At 48.5% G+C, this 20812-nt stretch overlaps 1 protein-coding gene across 1 annotated transcript; it reads right to left on the bottom strand.

The window, feature by feature from the left end:
- Positions 1 to 321: 321 nt before the first annotated feature.
- LOC102567182 (olfactory receptor 5T3) lies at positions 322 to 20543 on the bottom strand. Its single transcript, XM_059732995.1, has 2 exons — positions 19616 to 20543; positions 322 to 2625 (listed from the first exon to the last, which is right to left on the bottom strand). Exons 1-2 carry the CDS (start codon positions 20531 to 20533, stop codon positions 1642 to 1644), a joined length of 1902 nt encoding a protein of 633 aa, XP_059588978.1. The 5' UTR covers positions 20534 to 20543; the 3' UTR covers positions 322 to 1641.
- Between the last annotated feature and the right edge of the window lie 269 nt (positions 20544 to 20812).

Here is a 20812-nt window from a genome sequence, read left to right as displayed (position 1 = left end):
TGTTTTAGATGTGGGGAGGGGAATTATTCTGAAGTGGTCTGAGATCTATGAGGAATTCGGCACTGGCCATTGAGAAGGCATTGGGAGGGCAGGAAATTAGGACACAAGAGGAGACATCAAAGGATCAAAACCACCTAAATGTGGGCCTGGATCGGCTGCATTTCCGAGATGGGGAAACTGAGGCACCAGCCAGGAGTGTGCTGTGGGTGAATCACCCAACCAGTCAGTAGTAGGGCTGGATGGTGTTGACCCTCATATATATTCTGAGAACCAAGACAGTTTCAATGAGCTAATACCACAAAAATTAACTAGTCAGAAACATAAGGATACCTCAATTTTTAATAGCAAATTAAAAATTAAAATACAGAAAAGATATAAATGACTAAGCAGGACAGATAAGATATATCAAGCAAATGATTAAAATTTATAAAATGGACATTTATCTAAATGCATAACAACCTTATTGATATTTGAAAGCAAAAATGTCTTAAGGTTGCAAGTGTCCACCCCGTCCACACAGCCAGAGCCCACCCCTATCCCCAACCATAGACAGCAATGTAGTATATTGTACCCCTGTCCCCTGCACTATAGGAGTTTGGGTGTATGGGTGGATATTAGCAGACTTGTCTCTCTGTTTATTGCACTAATTCAGCTCCAGTGCCAGAAGAGAATTGAGGGCTAAGCTTAGATTAAGTTATCTTTCAGGGCCGGGGTTGAAGCCCCACACACTGCATGTAATTTCATACCCAGTGACTTAGGCAGCTCCACACTCACCCTGAAGGCTGTTGTGCAACCCATTCAGAGACACCTGTCTCTCTCCAGGCATGGGACTGAGGTCCCAACTCTGGCTGGAAGATCCCACTGGGCAGCAGGGCTCCCAGGGCTAAGGGCCACAGCACTCATCTCTCTTGTGGGATCCATCTCTCTGGCATGTGCTGTGAGCTGTGTGGTGTCTGGTCTAGTACTCTCCCCCTGCATGGGGTGAACCCCCCCATCCCCCTCCCCCTGAAAGAGCCAAGTGTGGTGTCAGTGCCAAGTCAGCTCCACGCTCCCCTTTGATAAGGCAGTTCATCAGTAATCAGTGGCTTGCCAGTTATTCCCATTAGGAGAAATGGACCTTGAGACTCAGGTGTTAGGTTGGGGCAATCCTGTTTATTCACATCAATAGTACACACAGGCTCATTTCCCTGGACACAGTGAGGTAAGGAAGCAGCAGGCAGTGCCCCGCTCACACTCTCCCAGCCAGTTCTGTGCCCTGAGAGCTCTGCCCTCTGCTTCCACACAGGGCCTCACTCACAGTTTCCCAAACACTGCCCACTTCCACACCAGCACTCAGATCACAGGAAGCTCCTCAAGGTGCACAGCCTGGCCTGGCACCTAATGGGTTTGGGCAGAAATTTCTACCACAGGAGCTTGCTCACTCAAGAAAAGGGTGGGATTACTTCTGCCATTTGCCCTGAAGGTAGGTGCTAAGTAGAACCAGCAGTTTTCACCAAGCCTGTAGTAGTGTCTGCAGAGCAAAGGGCCACTTGATGGCAGCATTACACCTTCCAGTCGAACCAGAGACTTGAAGTTTGCTTTGCAGCCCGAGTGAAGGGTAGCATTTTCCACCACTTTGTGCGACTAAGAGTCCAGTTGCTCTTATGCTCTCTGGGGGCAGAATATGCTGGTCATTGTCTTCCGAAGGGCCAATCTCACTTCCTTGTTTCTCAGGCTGTACATCATGGGATTGAGCAGTGGGGTGAAGACCGTGTAGGACACAGCAATAAGCTTGTCCTGCTCCAGTGAGTGAGCGGACTTGGGTCTCAGGTAGACGATGCCAGCACAGCCATAGTGCACAATGACCACTGTGATGTGGGCAGCACAAGTGGAGAAGGCCTTGTGCCGGCCCTGGGCTGAAGAGATCTTGAGAATGGCACTTAGAATGAAGACGTAGGACAGCAGGATCAGGAGCAAAGCACCGATGATGAACAGGAGGCCACCTGCAAAAACAACAATTTTGGGGACCTTGCTGTCAGTGCAGGCCAGCTGGAGCACTGGGCCACTGTCACAGAAGAAATGGTCGATCCTGTTGGGGCCACAGTATGGCAGGTTGAATATGAGATAAACCTCTATTCCTGGGATCAGAAAGCCAAAGAAGAGGCAGGAAGCTGCAAACCATAAGCAGATACGTAGGTTCATTAGCTCTGAATAGTGCAGGGGATGGCAGATAGCCACATAACGATCATAGCCCATCACTGCTAGCAGGGAGCAGTTGGTAGATGCAAACGACAGGAAGAAGAACATCTGCAGAGCACAGCCCACCAAGCAGATGGGTTTTCCTCCAGACAGCAGAGTGGCCAGCATGTTGGGGATGACGACAAAGGTGTAGCAGGTCTCAGAGAGTGAGAGGGTGAACAGGAAGAAGTACATGGGGGTGTGCAGAGCACAGTCCAGCCGGATGGCCATCAAGATGAGCAGGTTGGCCATCAGTGTGATGATGTAAATTAGGAGAAAGACTGTGAACAGGATGTAGCGCAGCTGTGAGGGCAGAGAGAATCCAACCAGAAAGAACTCAGTCACCAAGGTGTCATTACCTCTTCTCATGATGGATTGGAGCTGGCGCTGAGGGGAGAGAAGCAGAGAAAGGGATTATTCGCAAAGCAGATGCATTGTGCCCCTCCAGAATGTTTCTGAGCCCCCCCTCCCCCCCCATGGGTATGGAGTGTCCTTCTTTATCCACTCCCAGACCTCAGCCTCTGGTGTGCTTGAGAGACCACCAGTGATGACTCCAGAGTGACCCATCTGGTGTATTTTTCCAGATTAGCAATGGGTTAATGGGTCAGGTTGACACTGACACCAAGACAGAAACACACACTAACTTAGCTGAAGCAAATGGCAAGCCATCCCCCACCGACCCCTTCCGTCCATGTGTGTTGGGTAAGAAGCAAATACAGAAGTGGGCAGGGAATCTTTGTTCCTTCCGCTTCTCCAGAGCTCCCAGCCCACAGCATGCTGGGACCAGGAGAGGATGCGCATCCCTGGGCTCACTACCACCAACTATCCTATTCTCACACATGACCTGCCCTTGTGTGCACAAGTGTAAGTCAGGATTCACAGCCATCAGTTGATACATTTCTACACCTGGTGCTTTCCAGGGCAAAGGAGGCTTTTGAGAGCAGTAGGAAATGCCCTATCCTGGCTATTTACTGGACTGGCAATGAAAACTCCATCCCAGTGATATCACTATCTCTGCTCCTGCATTTCCAACTGCCTAAGTGCAAGGACAAGATCAGTACTAAGGGTCAATGTTACAGCAGGCATTGAAAGTCTGGTATCTGTGCAAGGGTATAGTGTACCTGACAGAGTAAGGGAAGCTGTCAATGGCAGCAGTGGCAAGTAAGGAAACTCCCTTCCACTAGTCACTTCCCTGCTTTTATGGATTTATAAATCCATAAAACCCACCTTTTTATGGTGGGTTTTCCTATGAATGGCCCTGGTCAGGATCTGATCATGGTGCTCTTGGGGGATTTTTCTTGGCTTCTTCAATAGGTACCAAGTCACCAAGGCTAAGACGATCCAGGCAGAGGAGGGCTGGTATGTGAGGTGAGACAAAAAACGTTTGGCGAGGGACAGGTCTGAGCAGCCGTGTCTTGGCAGTGCTGGCCCTCCCTCCCCAGGGTCAGAGCAGCCTGGAAAGTGGATGAAACACTGGGGCTGTTTCCTCCAGACTCAGGTGCCATCCCTGAAGCACAGTGCCTCCTCATCTTGCAGGCTCATTATAGAGTGACGGTATGGAGATGGGTCAGGAAAACCTGCAGCTACGCTTGCCCAGACTCCTCAGCAGCAAGGAGCTCCTCCAGTGTACATCCTTGCCTTCCCCTGCTTGGAGCCCTTCTCACTGATAGACATTGATGACAGAGCACCTGTATACCTATCCAGGGACTGATGTCCTCTCCAGGACCTCAATGATGAGCTGAAGCTCCATAGTCTGGCACGACCCTGGCAGAGGGAAGCTGGCTTTCATCAGTAAATGCAGAGATTCCTCCTCCAAACTGTCTTGGCAGGTGGCGTGGGAGGGATGCTTACTTTATACCTGCCTCCTAAGGTTTATATCTCTCCAGCACTATCAAGAAGAAAACCCTCATCCCAGCTGCTCCAGGAGGCAGCAACTTACCAGCATGTCTGGAAACAGCTCTAGAAGGTTTCCTCAGCCATGCTCCCAAATAGTCAAGGCAGAGGTCAGTCCCTGTGTGTGAGCTGCTCTGAGAGGACAGTGATTCCAGAAAAGGAAACAGTGCAGCGCGTCTGTGCAGTGTGTGTGGGCCGGGGGCAATCCAGGCCCTTTTGTGCACGTGGGCCGTGGCCAGCAGCCCGGGCACGTGGGGTCAGAGAAGACCGGAGGCAAGCTAGAATTAGTCACGGACGCGTAGTGGTTGATTTAAAGATTGTTTACTTACACCAAAGGTGGTCGTGGTGTAGGCTGGACAGTTTTCCAGGTACAGCTCTGCTTAAATCCTCGTTAGAGGACTACGACAAATTCGTTCTTTTCCTGCGGAGTTGTTGAAGCTCCGTGGGTTCGGTAGTTTCTCGTGCAGGAAGGGATACGTCTAGGAATTTATCAGCGACGGGGAGAGGCCAGAGGCTGTTCAGGCCTCTGTTGCCTTTTAAGAAATGCGTTGGGTCCGTAAGGATCCGCAGCGCTTAGAGATCTTCACGCAAGGCGAAGGTTTCTCTCTCACTCCGATTTCTCTCTCTCCAACTTGGGCAGAAACCACCCAAGCTCTTTATACGGCTAGCTAGCCAATCGCTAGCCGCCACGTGTGCATATTTTAGAACTGGCCAATAATGTGGCACGAATTCTCATACAAATGGCGGGAACTCCTTGCACCGTGCATTTCTTAGATGCAAAAGAAATGCACCATGCAAAGAAAGCTTCAAATTGGCGGGAAATTCTCCGTTGCACCGGGGTTCTCTTCTGCAGCAGAAAACTCCACCGTGCAAAGAAGCTGCAATTTAGCGGGAAAATAATTTAGCAGTGCCGAAGCACACACAAACAAAAAATCACAACTTTGGGTTGTGACACAGTGATGAACAGGAGAAGAAAAACAGCTAGGTGGGAGGTCAGTGGAGCTGCTTCTGTCAGTCCTGAAAGCCAGAGTCTGCCCCTTTTTAGGTACCAAGTTATCTCTTCTCCAGTTCCCAGGTCTAATGGCTGGGAAGGGCTGTTGTTTATATTTTTGCTTTGGGAGCCCTGGGACCTAGTCTCTGACAGCTGATCTCCCTAAAGCCCTGCCAGCAAGCAACATATGGGAAATAAAGACACCATCTCCTCTCTTAGGGATGCAGGTACCCCAGTCCTGAGACCATGAGCACCTGAGATGGGAAAAAAATCTTTGTTCCTGTAACTGCAGAGTCCTAAACTGGAGTACTCAGGATGTGGGCAATCGATTCCACCCATGCCCAGGTATCCCGACCCAACCAGCTCCTCTTCCCACACAGCACAGACACCCCCCAGGGAGCTCAGTCAAAGTGTACTTACCCTTCATTCAAAGCAACTCCTCTTGACTGAGGTACCCAGATACCACAGTGGTGGGCACAGTATGAAAACCAGGCTGGGAATAGGGAGATAGAGAGAAAAATAGGGATTAGACAGAGCCAGGCCTTCAGGATTGGGCCCAGTTTCATCTGGAAGGACACATAGATTCATAAATTCATAGACTAAGGCTGGAAGGGACCTTGGAAAATCATCAGGCCCAGCCCCCTGTACCAAGAAGGAAATGTTACCACCCTGGGTCTGTCACAGCAGCCCACCCTCTGCGAGCCAAATACATGAGCATAGGCCTTGACCTCAACCAGAGGCTCACAGTCCCTGGACATCCCTGGGGCATCAGGACCTATCTCAGACCAGGCACATGGCAAAGTGAGCGCACTGCTGGCTCAGCGTGGACCCCATGGATAGGAGTGCACTGCTGAACTAGCAACAAGCAGCAAGGCACATCCAGGGCTCCCACACCCCGGCAAACTCTGGCCCAGTGAGATCCTAGGATGTGCCCAGCTCCAGCCTCAGTTGCTCATGGTCTTAGAGCTGATGCTGCTCAAGCACCTAAATGAATCGAGGCCCAAACTAGGGGCTGTTGGCCCCAAGAGGTATGTGCTTGTGTCCCAGCAACAAGTCTGAGCTGTGCGCAAACAAACATGTTGGAACAAGGGAGAAGAGACACTGGAATGCATGAGGAAGGCCCTGGACATGAGGCTGACTGCCCCCTGACAAGGTGAGCCACAGAACCTGTACAGCTTGCTGAGAACACTGTAATAACCATAACCCTGGCAAGAGTGGGGTAACCTGGGCATGCAGCCAGGAACTGCAAGTGCATTGGTAAAGTGTCAACCAGGGAAGGAACAGAGCCACCACAGCTCCATGCACGGAACCCCATGACAGTCAGAGCCTGCACTCTCACCCATGGGGCTCCATTGCTGCCCCTGCTATCTGCACACTGAGCTTTACTGTTGAGCAATAAGCAGGCACAGGGCCAGCCTGGGCACTGGGGCAGCAGAGCTGTTAGAAAAGCTAGTCACCAGATTTTTTTCTTTCTGATTAGGTGTTATAGATTTCATAGACATTAGGGCTGGAAGGGACCTTGCAAGATCATCAGGTCCAGCCTCCTGCCCAAAGGGCAAGCAGTCAGCAGGGGTCAAATGATGCCAGCAAGATAAGCATCCAAGTGTTTCTTAAAGGAATCCAGAGTAGGTGCCTGCACCACTTCTGGAGGGAGTCTATTCCAGGCCCTGGGGACTTGGACAGTAAAGAAGTTCTTCCTTATGTCCAGCCTAAAATGGTCTTCTAAGTGTTTGTGATCATTGGACCTAGTCTTTCCATGGGGTGCCCTGGCGAACAGACGTTCTCCCAGTTCCTGGTGCACACCCTTTATATACTTATAGGCTGCCACAAAGTCACCCCTAAGCCTGTGCTTTTCCAGGCTGAACAGTCCCATGTCTCTCAGCCTCTCCTCATAAGGCCTGCTCTCTTGTCCTCAAATCATTCGCATGGTTGATATGGTTGAGATCAAATTTGCACCAAAAGAAAAATACAGCAGGGGAGAGTGTGTTTCCCCCCATACCCTCAGCATGGAATCCATCAGCGCAAATGGGTTGAGTCTGGGTCACCCTAACAACCAATGTGAACTCCTACCACCTGCAATAAGCACAAAGGTAGGTTGGGAGAGGAGCTCGTCACCACTAGTGCTAGAGTGTCTCTTTCTCCAGAGGGACAAATCTTCCATTCCCAGAGTGAAAAACATGGCCTGGTAAAACTTGATCTCAAACTGCCCTCCCAGCAGAAGTAAATCCTGGTGTGACAGTGACAGTGACCATCAGAATCAGTGAGCATCTCCTCCAGGGCCACAGAGCAAGAACATGACACATTGGACAGTGGGTGTCACCCCCCTGAATGTGCCCCCTTCTAGCTGCACCACTGGACCTGGAGCAAGTCTCCACTGATGTACAGAGGAGTCACAGCTCCAGGGTATCTGAATAGAAATTGGTGCCAACCCCCAACTCCAGGGGCCTCTCTTTGCTGAAGGGAAACCATGTGGCACACAGACGGCCCTCTAAGCACAATCTCCACAGCCTGGTGAGGAGATCCCAACTGCATCTTGGGCCAGGTCATCAGGGCTACAGGTGATTCACACCAAGCCCTGGATGCAGATGGTGAATGGTATGGGATAGTCCTGTTTTTTATTAGTTGGACAAGAGAATGGCAGGGAAGTGCTCAGCAAGTCCAGTCTCCTACTCTTGGAAGGACCTGATAATTCCTCTCTGAGACCTACCCCCTGGGTCAGGAAGGGATGGGTGGGTCTTACTCCCCAAGCTGACCTGGAGCCTAACAGGCCCACCTTCAAACATGGCATGGTGTTCCCACTGCCTGCCCAAGGTTCACCCCATGTCAGCCTCACCAGCAGGACACAGAGAAGGGCAGAGCTTCTTGCTTCTCTTCTGCAGCCCTCCTTCAGATCATAGAAAAATTACTCCCAATCCTTCCCCATTTTGCTCACATTCAAGATGCACTGGAGTGTATGACTGTCAGGGTTTGCTGGTGGCTAGATCCTGAGGGTAAGGGCCCCTCTAGACATTCAAGTAAAGGTGTGATAGGATCTCATGTGCGATCCATACAATCACACTTCCTGCCATGCTATGCATAGCATGGCAGGAGGCAAGATTGTGGGATCCAGCCTAAGATCCAATCACATCTTATTGCCAGTGCAGGAGGAGCCCAGGGTTGGTGATTCCAGGCTCCCCATGCACCAGCAAGTAGCAAGAGTGGAAGAATGCCTCAAGAGCAAAAACATCTGCTCACGTAGTATGGGAGAAGAGTAAAGAAAGAAAAATACATGGGAATGTTTGTTGAAAGTCTGCTCCCTGTTGTGAGGCCTGACAAACTGCTATGGTCCAAGTTACAATTGGAGGTAATCTACAATTTCAGTGGCTTCAGGGATTTCCCAGACCTCTGAGCCAGCAGAGCAGCTCAGGCAGAGCAGAGTCTCTAGCATGTCCCCTTCCTGACAGACAAGGAGCTTCAGGGCTGAAAACAAGGCTCTTAAATCCCTAGGAAAAGAGGGAGTCTTCTAAGGTATCTTAAAACTCCATCAAGAGCTCGGCATCAGCAAAGTCAAACCTGCCAGGTATCATTGGGGTATTTGGGGCTGATGGAGTCATCTGATCTCATAGTGTTTGGAACCTTGTTATGTCATGATGGGAGTTGCCACGGAAATGGAGCAACAGGGAAATAACTCCAACAGAGATGGACAACCAAGGGGTTGACATGATGGACTTCGAGGAGCAAGGTTTTACAGGAGGAGGGTTTTGAAGAGTTGGACTTTGAGGAACAGGGTTTTGAAGTGATAGATATCAAGGAGCAGGGGTGTTAGCACCACTGTCTACCAGATAGTGCTAAGGGATTGTTAACACACAATTAACCCTTAAATGGAACGTGAAATATGAACACAGACAGCTCAGTGTCCTAAAATCAAAGTCTAACTTTATTAGTACAGCTAATATTATCTTAGTAGTTTCTATATTCAGAGAGGGAAAAACATTCAGTACAATAATCTCACCCAACAATCCAGATGGTACACTGCCCCATAGAAATGATGACCAATCAATTCCTGAATGCAGTTGGTGGCGTCAGTGGATAATCTTTATGGCTGGCACAGACAGATGTTTTCCTGAATTTATGACGACACACGCTTCACTTTATGGCTGTCCCCTTTTATACTTTTCTTTAACTTCAATCCTTTGATGACCGTTTGCTTTTGGAATGGTCTTTCTGTGGTCAGCATACTGTCCATATTTTATCCTGTCAGCATATTCCTTTGTTCAACAGCACACCTGTTGCACACACCTCTTAATTTGTTCACGAGCACACCTCATTTGGTCTTTTTCCATATCTTACATTGGGTATTGTCCATTGGTCTCCCTTATTACCTTTCATTAACATATCCAATCATTTCAACCCTCTGATTCAGCTGGTTAGTCCCAAATTCAGTTAATCTGAGCTGGTAACAAGGCTCTTTACTATGTTATCTTATAACTTTCTTTTATATCACTGTGAGAACTTCTCACAGTGATATAAAAGAAAAGTAACAATATAGATATGAGCACTATGGGCTTTGCAAAAACAACTCAAGTTTATAAGCTGCTTGCAAGAGACAAAGCCAGCTAATATTGCAGACACCAGCAAAATGAAAAGTTCAAATCTTAAGCAATGGTAAAATAAGGCTAATATAAAAAGAAAGTTTAAACAATACTGTAATTTACCTGTGACAGCTAAAAAGTGTGCCTGTGTGATCAAGGTGCTTGCTGAAGGCTCTATGAAGATTAGACCAAGTGTTTTTCTGTATTTGTTTAGATAAAGCTATATGTTGTTGCTAAAAACCTAATTAAAGTTTAAGATGTAGTGAGGCCTTGTATAAAGTAAGGCCTAGTAATTTAGCAAAGCCTAGAAGTAGTAAGGCCCTATGGCGTAGTTAAAGTTACCTTATCAAAGGAATGCAAGGCTTGTACTGTTATTGGTCAGTCTAAGGACAGTTGAAGTAAAAGGAATCTGAGTGGTTGTACATTATCAGAACTATTCAGAAGCTTTAAATTGGCTGGAATACCTGGAAACCATTCAGCAGGAAGATACAGCTCTGTAAAAAGGATTAGTTAGCTGTTGCCTGGCTCAGTGGGCCCATAGACCTCGAGGAGCCCAAGGACTGCATTCCAGGGTCCTTCCTGGTACCTTTCGGACAGTGCTGTTCAGGGACGCCTGACTTCACTGAACTTTGTGGAAAGAGAAACTTGCTGTGTATCAGGCATCAGAGGGGACTGCCGATAAGTTGCCGATGTGAATTGCTTTTGTCTGTCATTGTTTGTTAACATCTGCACACAGACAAAACAAGGCATGGAGGTTTTTCCTTATCTTAGAACATTTTAAAAACACATAGCATCAGCATCTTTTTCTCTTCTCTTCCTCTCTCTTTGTCTCTCCTCTTAGTCAAGTAAGAGACCTGGTTAAACTTATTTCCACACTTGGGAAGCGTAAGTTATGAGGAAAGGCTGGAAGAACTGGAATTATTTAGTCAGGAGCATAGAAGACTGAGAGGGCATTTCGTAACAGTCTTCAAATACCTGAAGGGTAGTTACACAGAGGATGATGGTAGACTATTTTCTGTGGCTGTGGGATGAGGAGGAGTGTTCTGAAATCATAGCAATAAGTTAGCTATCAGGAAGAACTGTCTCACTCTCGAGGCAGTTAAGGACTGGAACAGACTACCTAGAGAGGCTGTGGAGTCTCCAGCCGTGGAAGCTGTCAACAGCAGGTTAGACAAACACTTGTCTGGGGTATGGAAAGAAAGGGAACAGGTTCAGTTGTTTCCAAATCACTTAAGAACTGCTGGAGAGGAAAGCCACAGAGGGCACCTCTGAGAAGCTATGTGATGAAAAATCCATTCACCCAGAAGGCATTGTATGGCCATTGCCAGGCCTGGGAACCTTGCTTGGGGCAGGAATCCTCAGACAGAAGTTATTAGGAAAGATAAATTTCAGTTAAAAGGGGTTTGCTAATGAAGAAGTCTCTCTTCAGCAAGGCTGGCTCCTATCTACTGAGGAAAGTCACAAATCCAGCCACGCGTTCAATCAATTAATGGCATAATAAGAGCCACATAGTTATTACATCTTTTTGTGGAATAACTTTGTGGCTTTTTCCTCATTTTATCACAGCATTTATTGATTAAAAGTGTGGCTGAGTCACAACTTAAGACACAATTAACCCATTAATCACATTTTAAATGCAACGTGCAGATGGAGCCTTAGGAACACAATAGAGGCCACCATCCTGTATCCTGTGTCTATCCTCCTTTGTATAAAGAAAGGACCTGCACATTGTTGCTGTAACTAAAATAACAGATGCTCTGGGTTAACCTTATGTAAAGACAGACCTAAAAGGCATAGTTCCATTTTTTTGCTGAGTTAAACAGGAGAACACAGACTCAAGTCAGAGGCTCTTAAAGTTTTGTCCTGGAAGGGCCATTTCAAATGAGTGGTCCTGGCTGGCAGGCCACATAAACAATTAAAATATTCTATTTCAGTTCAGGTAAAAACAGATTGCACAAAAATAATACTGTTTATTGTTTCACTTTATTTTTATTTTATTCTTGTACTATTGCACAGTTTTATAGATTTACTCTGGTACGGAGCCATGTGCTGTCTGCTGAATAAATCTACATTAGTAGAGTGGAAACTCCTGTCTCGAAGGTTCTTTCTCTCAACAACCCACTGACTGGCTCCTTGATCCAAAATTTAAGAGTAACAAAGGTGTGATGTGCAGGGGTTGGACTCTGCTCCATTCCCTGATCCTCCCTTGGTTCCCTCCTTTGCAGCCTCCCTCGATGTGGTACAGTACTCCAGGCAGCCCCACAATGATGAAAGCTTGGCACCAAACCAGGGTTGATGCCAGAGGAAGCCAGTGAAGGGCACAATTCTTCTAGCTTGTGCAAAGCCCACCGATGCTACTGCCTGCTCTTGAGCCAGGCACTCATTAGGGAACTATTTAGTCCTACCATGGGCCAGGGGAATGGAAGAGTCAGTCCCTGTCACATCCAAATCACTAAGCGGAAGGTATGGACAGCAACAATAATAATACTGACTGGCCACATCTACACAAGATACTGACTGTACAGTTGTTACTGCACAGTCATTTAGCACTTGCATACACAAGTACTAACTAACTGCACAATAACCAGTTACTGCATAGTAGCCATCCCAAGTGGCTTTTTCTGGTAACACTGACCGGCTTTTTTTGGAACAGCTTTTTTTAGTAACGTCATGTCACGCTTCATGCCATGCAATGCTACTGTGCAGTAGTAACGAGCTACTGCACAGTAGTAATGAGCTACTATGCATTCAGCATCTCGTGTGGACACAGCCACTGAGAAGAAGGGAGGGGCTGGACTTTGTCCTGCTCGGACTGATCTGGTGGAACTGTTCTGTGTGTTTGCTCTATCCCACATTTGGTGAAGCTGAACTGTGATAATTTAGCAGCTGTTTCCTTCAGGGATCAGCTACCCTACCTTCACTTATTGCAGGATGGAAGCAAACATGTGAAACAGATACAACAATCATACAATCATAGAAAATGATGGTTGGAAGCGACCTCAGGAGGTCATCTAATCCAAACCCCTGCTCAGAGCAGGACCAGTGCCAACTAAATCATCCCAGCCAAGGCTTTGTCTAGCTTGGTCTCAAAAATCTCTAAGGATGGAGATTCTACAACCTGTCTGAGTAACATGTTCCTGTGCTTTACTACCCTCCTAGTGACAGAGTTTTTCCTGATATCTAACTTCAACTTAACTTGTTGCAACTTCAGACCACTGCTCCTTGTTCTGTCATCCGCCACCACCAGAACAGTCTAGCTCCATTCTTTGTGGAGCCACCCTTCAGGTAGCTGAAGGCTCTTATTAAATCTTCCCTCAGTCTTCTACTCTCCAGACCAAATAAGCCCAGTTCTCTCAGCCTCCCCTAAAAGTCATGTGCCATGCACCCCAAGCCATTTTTGTTACCTTCCACTGGACTCCCTCCAACTTGTCCACATCCTTTCTGTACTGGGGGACCCAAAACTGGACACGGGACTCCAGATGTGGCCTCACCAGTACCAAATAGAGGAGACTAATCACTTTCCTCAATCTGCTGGCAACGCTTCTATTAATATAGCCCAGAATGCTGTTAGCCTTCTTCACAACAAGGGCACACTGTTGGTTCATATTTAGCTTGTTGTCACTGGAACCAGGTTCATATTTAGCTTGTTGCCGCAGGTCCTTTTCTGCAGAGCCACTGCTTAGCCAGTTGGTCCCAAGCCTGTACAAGTGAATGGGATTGTTCTATCCTAAGTTCAGGACTTTGCACATCTCCTGATTGAACTTCATGAGATTTCTTAGTTTCATAGTTGGTAGGGTCGGAAGGGACCTGAGCAGGTCATCAAGTCATGGGCAGGAAAGAGTGCTGGGGTCAGATGACCCTGGTTAGGTGATTATCTAGCCTCCTTTTGAAGACCCCCAGGGTAGGAACAAGCACCACTTCCCTTGGAAGTTGGTTTCAGATCCTAGCCACCCTGACTGTGAAGTAGCACCCCTTGATGTCTAGCCTGAACCTGCTCTCAGTCAACTTGTGGCCATTATTCCTGGTTACTCCTGGTAGTGCTCAGGGGAACAGAGACTCTCCCGTTCCCCGCTGGTCCCCCCTGGTAAGTTTATAGACGGCCTCCAGATCCCCCCTCAGCCTTCTGTCGTGGAGGCTGAACAGGTTCAGGTCCCGTAGCCTCTCCTTGTAGGACCTGCCCTGCTGCCCAATTTATTTTGGTTCAATTCTCCAATTTGTTTATGTCCCTCTGAATCCTAGCCCTACCTTCCAACTATCAATACAGCCCTATCCACACAGTTTGGTGTCATCTGCAAACTCGCTGAGTGTGTACTCCATCCCATCCTCTAGGTCACTGATGATGATATTGAACAAAACCAGCTCCAGAACTGACCCCTAAGACACTTCACTTGATACCAGCTGCCAAATAGACATCAAGCCATCGATCACTACCCTTTGAGCCTGACAATCCAGCCAGTTTACTATCCACCTTACAGTTCATTCATCCAACCTGTTGTAACCCGGGTGGTACTCAGACAAGGTACCCCTTCTCCAATTAAAGGCATTTAGCGAGTGCTCGTACGCTGTAGGAAGGGTAGCCACTTCCCTCCTATCCCCTATAGAGTACAGCCAAGACCAGCTGGAACGTAACCATATACAGGTTTAATAGAAAAAGAACCAGGTTAAGATATAAAGACATACAAAAAACGAGAACACGTGGTTCCAAAATGATACCTTTTATCTTTATGAGCCACCTGGAAGAAGACTTCCTCAAGAACTGCACCATCAAACCCTTGTTATACTTAAGATATATCAATGACATCTTCATCATTTGGACTGAAAACCTACAATCTCCAACTGAGTTTCATCAGAAATTCAACAATCACCATCCCTCCATCCAACTTTCTCTAGAATACTCCAGCACCAGCATCTCCTTTTTAGACATGATGATCAGTATCCAGCATGATAAAATACAGACCATGTTATACAAGAAACCCACAGACCAACATACATATCTGCACAGAGCCAGCAATCACCCTAAACACACCAAAAAAGCTGTGATATACAGCCAAGCCCTCAGATACCACCGAATTTGCACTGAAGAGAACACCTCGGATTGCCATCTCCCAACAAGGGCGCTCCTCCAGAGAGACAGATTACACCTTTGAAAGAGCCTCCCAGATACCATGTGAAGAACTGCTGCAGTACAGAAGAAAACCCCCCCACAAATCGCACACCGCTGGTTATGACATATCACCCCTCCCTTGAACCTGTACAGAAAATCCTCAAACAATTGCAACCCATACTAGAAAGAGACCCTATTCTTAAAGAGTTCTTTCCAGAGCCACCCATCCTAGCCTTCAAACAAACATCCAACCTCACTAACCTCATCACCAGAAGCAAACTTCCTCAAGCCCAAAACATACCAAAAGGATCCAGACCGTGCCATGAGAAGAAATGCAAAACCTGCCAACACATCTCCACCACCCCCACTGTTACTACACCCCAAAACAGAGCCATCAGCATCCCTGCATCTTACAGCTGCACCTCCAGAAATGTAATATATCTCATCCAATGCACCAAATGCCCAGATGGAAAATACGTAGGAGAGACCAAACAACAACTGCGCACCAGAATGAACGCACACCGGAAATCAATCAAAGACAGGAATACCCAAGTACCTGTGGGGACACATTTCTCACAAGAAAACCTCTCTCTCTCCAATCTCTCAGTCCTGATCCTCAAAGGAAACTAACAAAACACTTCCCAGAGATGAGCCTATGAACTCCACTTCATCAACCTGCTGGATACAAAAAATCATGGACTAAATATAGACATTGGATTTATGACACGCATTATAACTTGCCTGACATCTGACTCCTCAGGTATCTCTCCACTATTCATCCCCCTTCTCTCTCTCCCCGCCCCCCCACCCAGCCTGTCTCTCACCCACTGACTCCTCAATCTACATTTTCACTGACTGCCTGTCTTGCATGTAGACCAGCCCAGCCCCTGGCTTCTTTATTTTTCATTCCATCCAGGAAGAGCACACACCGACTGCTGAAACTTCCTTAGCCTGATGAAGGGTTTTTGAATCCAAAAGCTTGCTTAATAATTGTTCTCCAACTATTTAAGTTGGTCTAATAAAAGATATCAGATTCACGCAAAGAACCTTGTCTGCCTATGTCCTTAGACCAACACGGCTACAACCTACACCCAGGTTAAGATATAACTCACAGGTGGGGAAGGCAATGGGTGCAGGAGAACAAGCGGGGATTCAGTAAAGGTAAGGTAGACATATACATCTAGTAAAGGCAAATCAACAACAAGCTTGAGGCACAGTGTTTCACAAAATACAAGGTGCAGGTACCAGGGAAAGAGGTGAGGAAACCCTTCAATCCAGAAGGGATTCCACCACTCCAGCAACTCACCTTTCTAGTGACTCAGTTGGGAATCAAACCCAGGTTTTCCACAAGGCAGATGAGAACTCAACCACAGAGCTATTAATGCCTGGGTAGCTGCCTGTGCCACCAGACTCTTGTCCCTCCAGGATCCTCTGCATGCCTTCTGCACACTGAACATCCCAGCCTCACACTGCAGCTCAGGGCTTAGGTCCCCACATGCTGCCTCTGCACACTGAGCTCCCGGCCTTCCTGCTAGGGAATCAGATGCCCAAGCCACCTCCTGCAGCTCAGGGCTTGTGTCCCTGCCACGGGCAGCCTCTGCTCACTGAGCTCCCATCCTTCCTGCCAGGAGTCAAATACCTGAACCACCACCTCTGTCTTGGGGCTTGTTTCCCAACCAGGGATCCATCACACACCACCTGTGCACTGAGTGACCAGAGCCCAAGCCTCCACCTGCAGTCCCAATCTTCAACTGAGCCACCTCCTAAAGTTCCCAGGCTCCAAGGCTTTTCTGGGGCAAGTGCTCCACCGTGCTGGCCAGCTCTCACCAGCTCTTCGGGACTTCTCTCCTTTGTCCTTCATCATCTTCTCTTCCCAGGGCCAGATGCACTGCCCTTTTATCCCCCTCCAAGTGGCAGGAGGAACAATCAGGCCACATGAGAGGTGAATCTACTCTCAGGTCCAGTTTCCCTGCCTGGCCCCTGAGCAAGGAGAGCAAGCCTTCTTTTCTGGGGCCTGATTGGTGGGGGAAAGGAAATCCCCCCCCTTCCCCCACCCCTCACCAATTATTTTTTTAACTTTTCAAAACCTCCAGGCCAAGCCACCACCGGTTAGCCCATCCCATTGTACTTCCTTAGCTTGCTTGTGGGAATGTTGTGGGAGACAGTGTCAAAAGCCTTGCTAAAGTCAAAGTATAGCATGTCCACTGCTCTCCCTGCATCCACACAGCCAGTCATCTCATCATAGAAGGCAATCAATTTGGTCAGGCATGACTTGCCCTTGTGAATCCATGCTGACTGTTCCTAATCACCTACTTCTCCAAGCATTTAGAAACGGATTCCTTGAGGACTTGCTCCATGTTTCCAGCAACTGAGGTGAGGCTGATTAGTCTGTAGTTCCCTGGATCCTCTTTCTTCCCTTTCTTAAAGATGGGCGTTATATCTGCCTTTCTCCTGTCATTCGGGACCTCTCCCAATCACCATGAGTTTTCAAAGATAATGGCCATCAGCTCTGCAATCATATCTGCCAGCACTCTCAGGTGCATCCCATCTGGCCACATGGACTTGTACATGTCCAGCTTTTCTAAATAGTCCCTAACCTGTTCTTTCACCACTGTTGTCTGCTCAACTCCTCCCCCAACTGTGTTGCCTGGTGCAGTAGCTTGGAAGTGACCTCACCTGTGAAGACTGAGGTAAAAAAGAGCACTTCAGCCTTTTCCACATTATCTCTCACTAGGTTGCTTCCTACGTTCAGTAAGGGACATATACTTTTCCTGATCTTCCTCTTGCTGCTAACATACTTGTAGAAACCCTTCTTGTTACACTTCATGGCACTTGCTAGTTGCAATTCCAATTATGCTTTGGTCTTCCTGATGTGGAATCAGAAAAAATATATGCCTTAAACTTTGATTATTTTAGGTATAAGATGACATGACTGCTTTGTGGAGAATTGCTGGCTCTGTACAGTAGAACAGATAAGAGAAAGTGTTTGTTCTTTGTAACTCCTCTGCAACTGCTTCGCTCACCGTGGCCTTGAAGATAGCAAAAAAAGTATGTACAAATCTGATTTCCAGGTGCAAGAAGGAGGTTTGTGAACTAACCTTGCCTCCCCCATTAGTTCCCATCCTGATTACAGCAAAGAAATAATGAAGTAATATTATAGCCGCTTTTCATGCTAATTTCACTATATGATCACGTGAGTTGTAAGCGACTGTTAAAAAGTATATAAGCCTCCTGATTTTGCTCTTGGGGGGGACCCCTTCCAAGTGCTTGGGAAATCCATGTCACTTTGAAATCCCCCCTACAGCTGTAGTTTCTTTTGAATAAAAGCTTCTGCTGACCTGACTCAAAAGTATGCTGCGTGTGTTTCCACGACACTGATTTCACCCTGCATGCCCAAACAAAACTCTTATACTCCTCTGCAGTTGTTTGTCCAAGTTTCCACTTCTTATAAGCTTCCTTTTTATGGTTTATCTCACTGAAGAGTTCCCTGCTAAGCCACACTGGTCTTCTGCCATACTTGTTAGATGAGATGATGCACTCTCTTGGCAAGTCCCTTTTGCCTATCAAAGCCCCTGTGATTGCTTCATCTGTGTGGTCTGAGGAACAGGTTTAGCCTCAACATGTTTAAACAGAGAGAGACAGAGGAGGTTTATGTGGAGTGATGGATAAAACTGGGCTTTTCCAGGTGAGCTGTGGAGCTGCTGGGGGAATGTTTCATGCAGTTTATATATGCAAAAAACAAGGAAAAAGTGGGGGGAAATGTAAAAAAGTGGAAAAAATGTTGCTTGACATTTCTTAAACAAAGTGTTTCAACGCTTTTATTTCAAAATTATGTTTAAAAAATTGTCTGAATTAAATTAAAAATAAACTGAGTTTAAATAAGAGGAGGCTGGAGGTGCTGGCTGACCAGAATCCATTTTATTCCAGTTTCCCAGTTCAAGCAGTAGGTGTTTGACAGGGGTCCTTGAGGAACCCTCCCTCACACAGACAGGGCAGGGATTGACAGGGGCAGTACTGGGGCAATGGGAAAGTGCATCCTGCTCATTCTGTGTCATACTCTGGGTGATAGACTGACCAGGTTTCCAGCCCCACAACTTCCTAAGATGTCCTGTGGGCAGAGCAGGAGCACGAAGGTGGGCTGCCGCTTTGGGCCAACTTAGGGAAGGACTGCTGCGTGGGGGTGGCTGTGGATGAAGCCAGCACAGGGCTGGGTAGAGACAGGACACAATGGGGAGCACTTTTCTCACCCTTCAGGATACTGCAGAAGGGGCTAGCTGGGGCCTGGGGGGACGGAGGGGCAGCATCTTGGCCTGGGACAGAAGAGAGCAGAGGGGCATCATCCTAGTCTCACCAACATACCAGGTCCAGGGGATACAGGGCCCCATCTAGGTTTGTACCTCTCCTGCTCATCCACCAGCCCCCCAGAACTCAGTACAAGGCAGAGGGGCTACCCCAGACATTGTTCCCTCTGCTTGTCCTGGAGGATGGCAGCCACCAGCCACCATGTCTAGCACTGATCTGGAGGGACCATGTCTGTTTTGGGGAAGGGAACAGGTCTCTAAGGCCCACTTAACTCTCAGCCTCAGGAGAATCCCAGACATGACACTCATACCCAGCTGGCTGCACAGAATTTCTGCCAGCCCAACATCAGGGCATCAGGTCTGGTCCTGGGTAACTTGAGCTGGTGCCCCCTCAGGGAATGTCTCTGCCCCACCCCCAGCACTGGGCACGGCTCATCCATTGCACCTTGAAGGAAGAATCCTCCCATGGCACTGGGCATCACCAGGAGAACACGCCCCCCCCCCATCACCACAGCTGGCTGTCACCCTAGGGCCCCACGTTCCTGCCCAACACCCTCCTGAGCGCCATCTGCACCTCCCTGTTCCGGAGGGTGTAGACCACGGGGTTGAGCAGGGGTGTCACCACTGTGTAGGACACAGCGATCAGCTGGTCCCGCTCAGAGTCATCGTCCATGGCTGGGCGGAGGTACATGGCTGAAGCACAGCCAAAGTGCAGGACCACCACGGTGAGGTGGGAGGCACAGGTGGAAAAAGCCTTGCGCCACCCAGCCACTGAGGGGATGCGCAGGATGGTGCCCAGGATGTAGAGGTAGGAGAGGACGATGAGGCCAAAGGGCAGAGCGATGACCAGGAGGCTGAGGGCAAAAGTCACAGCCTCATGGAGGGAGGTGTCAGTGCAGGACAGCCGGATGACCGGCAGTAGGTCACAAAAGAAATGATGGATGGTGTTGGGGCCACAGAAGGGCAGGCTGAAAATGAAGAGGGTCTGGCCCATGGAGATGAGGAGCCCACTGAGGAGGGCCATGGCCACCAGCCAGGCACAGACCAGGCGGCTCATGAGGACGGGGTACCGCAATGGGTGGCAGATGGCCAGATATCGGTCATAGCCCATGCCTGCCAGCAGGAAGCAGTTGTTGCAAGCCAGGCCAATGAAGACATACATCTGGACCGCGCAGCCAGCACGGGACATGGTACGGCTGGCACCCACCAGGCCCCCCAGCATGGGAAGCAAGATGGCAAAGGTGTAGCAGGTCTCTGAGATAGACAGAGCCCCCAGAAAGAAGTACATGGGAGTGTGCAGGCGGCGGTCGGCCCCCACCACAGTCACGATGAGCGCGTTCCCCACCAGTGTCACCGCATACAGGAGGGCAAACAGCACAAAGAGCAGCAGCTGCAGATCCGCCAAGCCTGAGAAGCCCACAAGGATGAACTTGCTCACCCAGGTCCTGTTGGCCATGCCCTGGGGTGTGGCTTATGGCTGAGGGGACAGACAGCACATGGCACCACAGAAAGCCATCCCACCCCACCCTTCTGTCTTTGTGGCTGCCTACTTTCTAGGCATGCACTGCCTGGCTGTGATGGCATCTGAGCCAGCCTTTCCCTCCCAGCCCATCTCCCAAGGCCAGTCTATCCCCCTATCCCCCTTGCTGCTGTTCCCAGTTTCCCTGTGGGGCATGGTGTGTGAGGAAGCAGTGGTTGTGCTATCTTGTATCTGGATTTCCCGTGTGGGGATTCT

Source organism: Alligator mississippiensis, chromosome 8, assembly GCF_030867095.1.
Source record: "Alligator mississippiensis isolate rAllMis1 chromosome 8, rAllMis1, whole genome shotgun sequence".
NCBI classification, from domain to species: domain Eukaryota; kingdom Metazoa; phylum Chordata; order Crocodylia; family Alligatoridae; genus Alligator; species Alligator mississippiensis.
Note: the sequence above shows the minus strand (reverse complement) of the source record. Positions and strands in the feature narration are given on the sequence as shown.

What these genes read in the sequence shown, in the direction of transcription:
- LOC102567182 (XM_059732995.1), bottom strand. Translation starts at nt 20,533, where the DNA reads ATGGCCAACAGGACCTGGGTGAGCAAGTTCATCCTTGTGGGCTTCTCA. An exon ending in GGAGGGTGTTGGGCAGGAAC is followed by an intron (nt 2,626 to 19,615) that starts GTGGGGCCCTAG and finishes GAATAATCCCTT; the next exon opens with TCTCTGCTTCTCTCCCCTCA.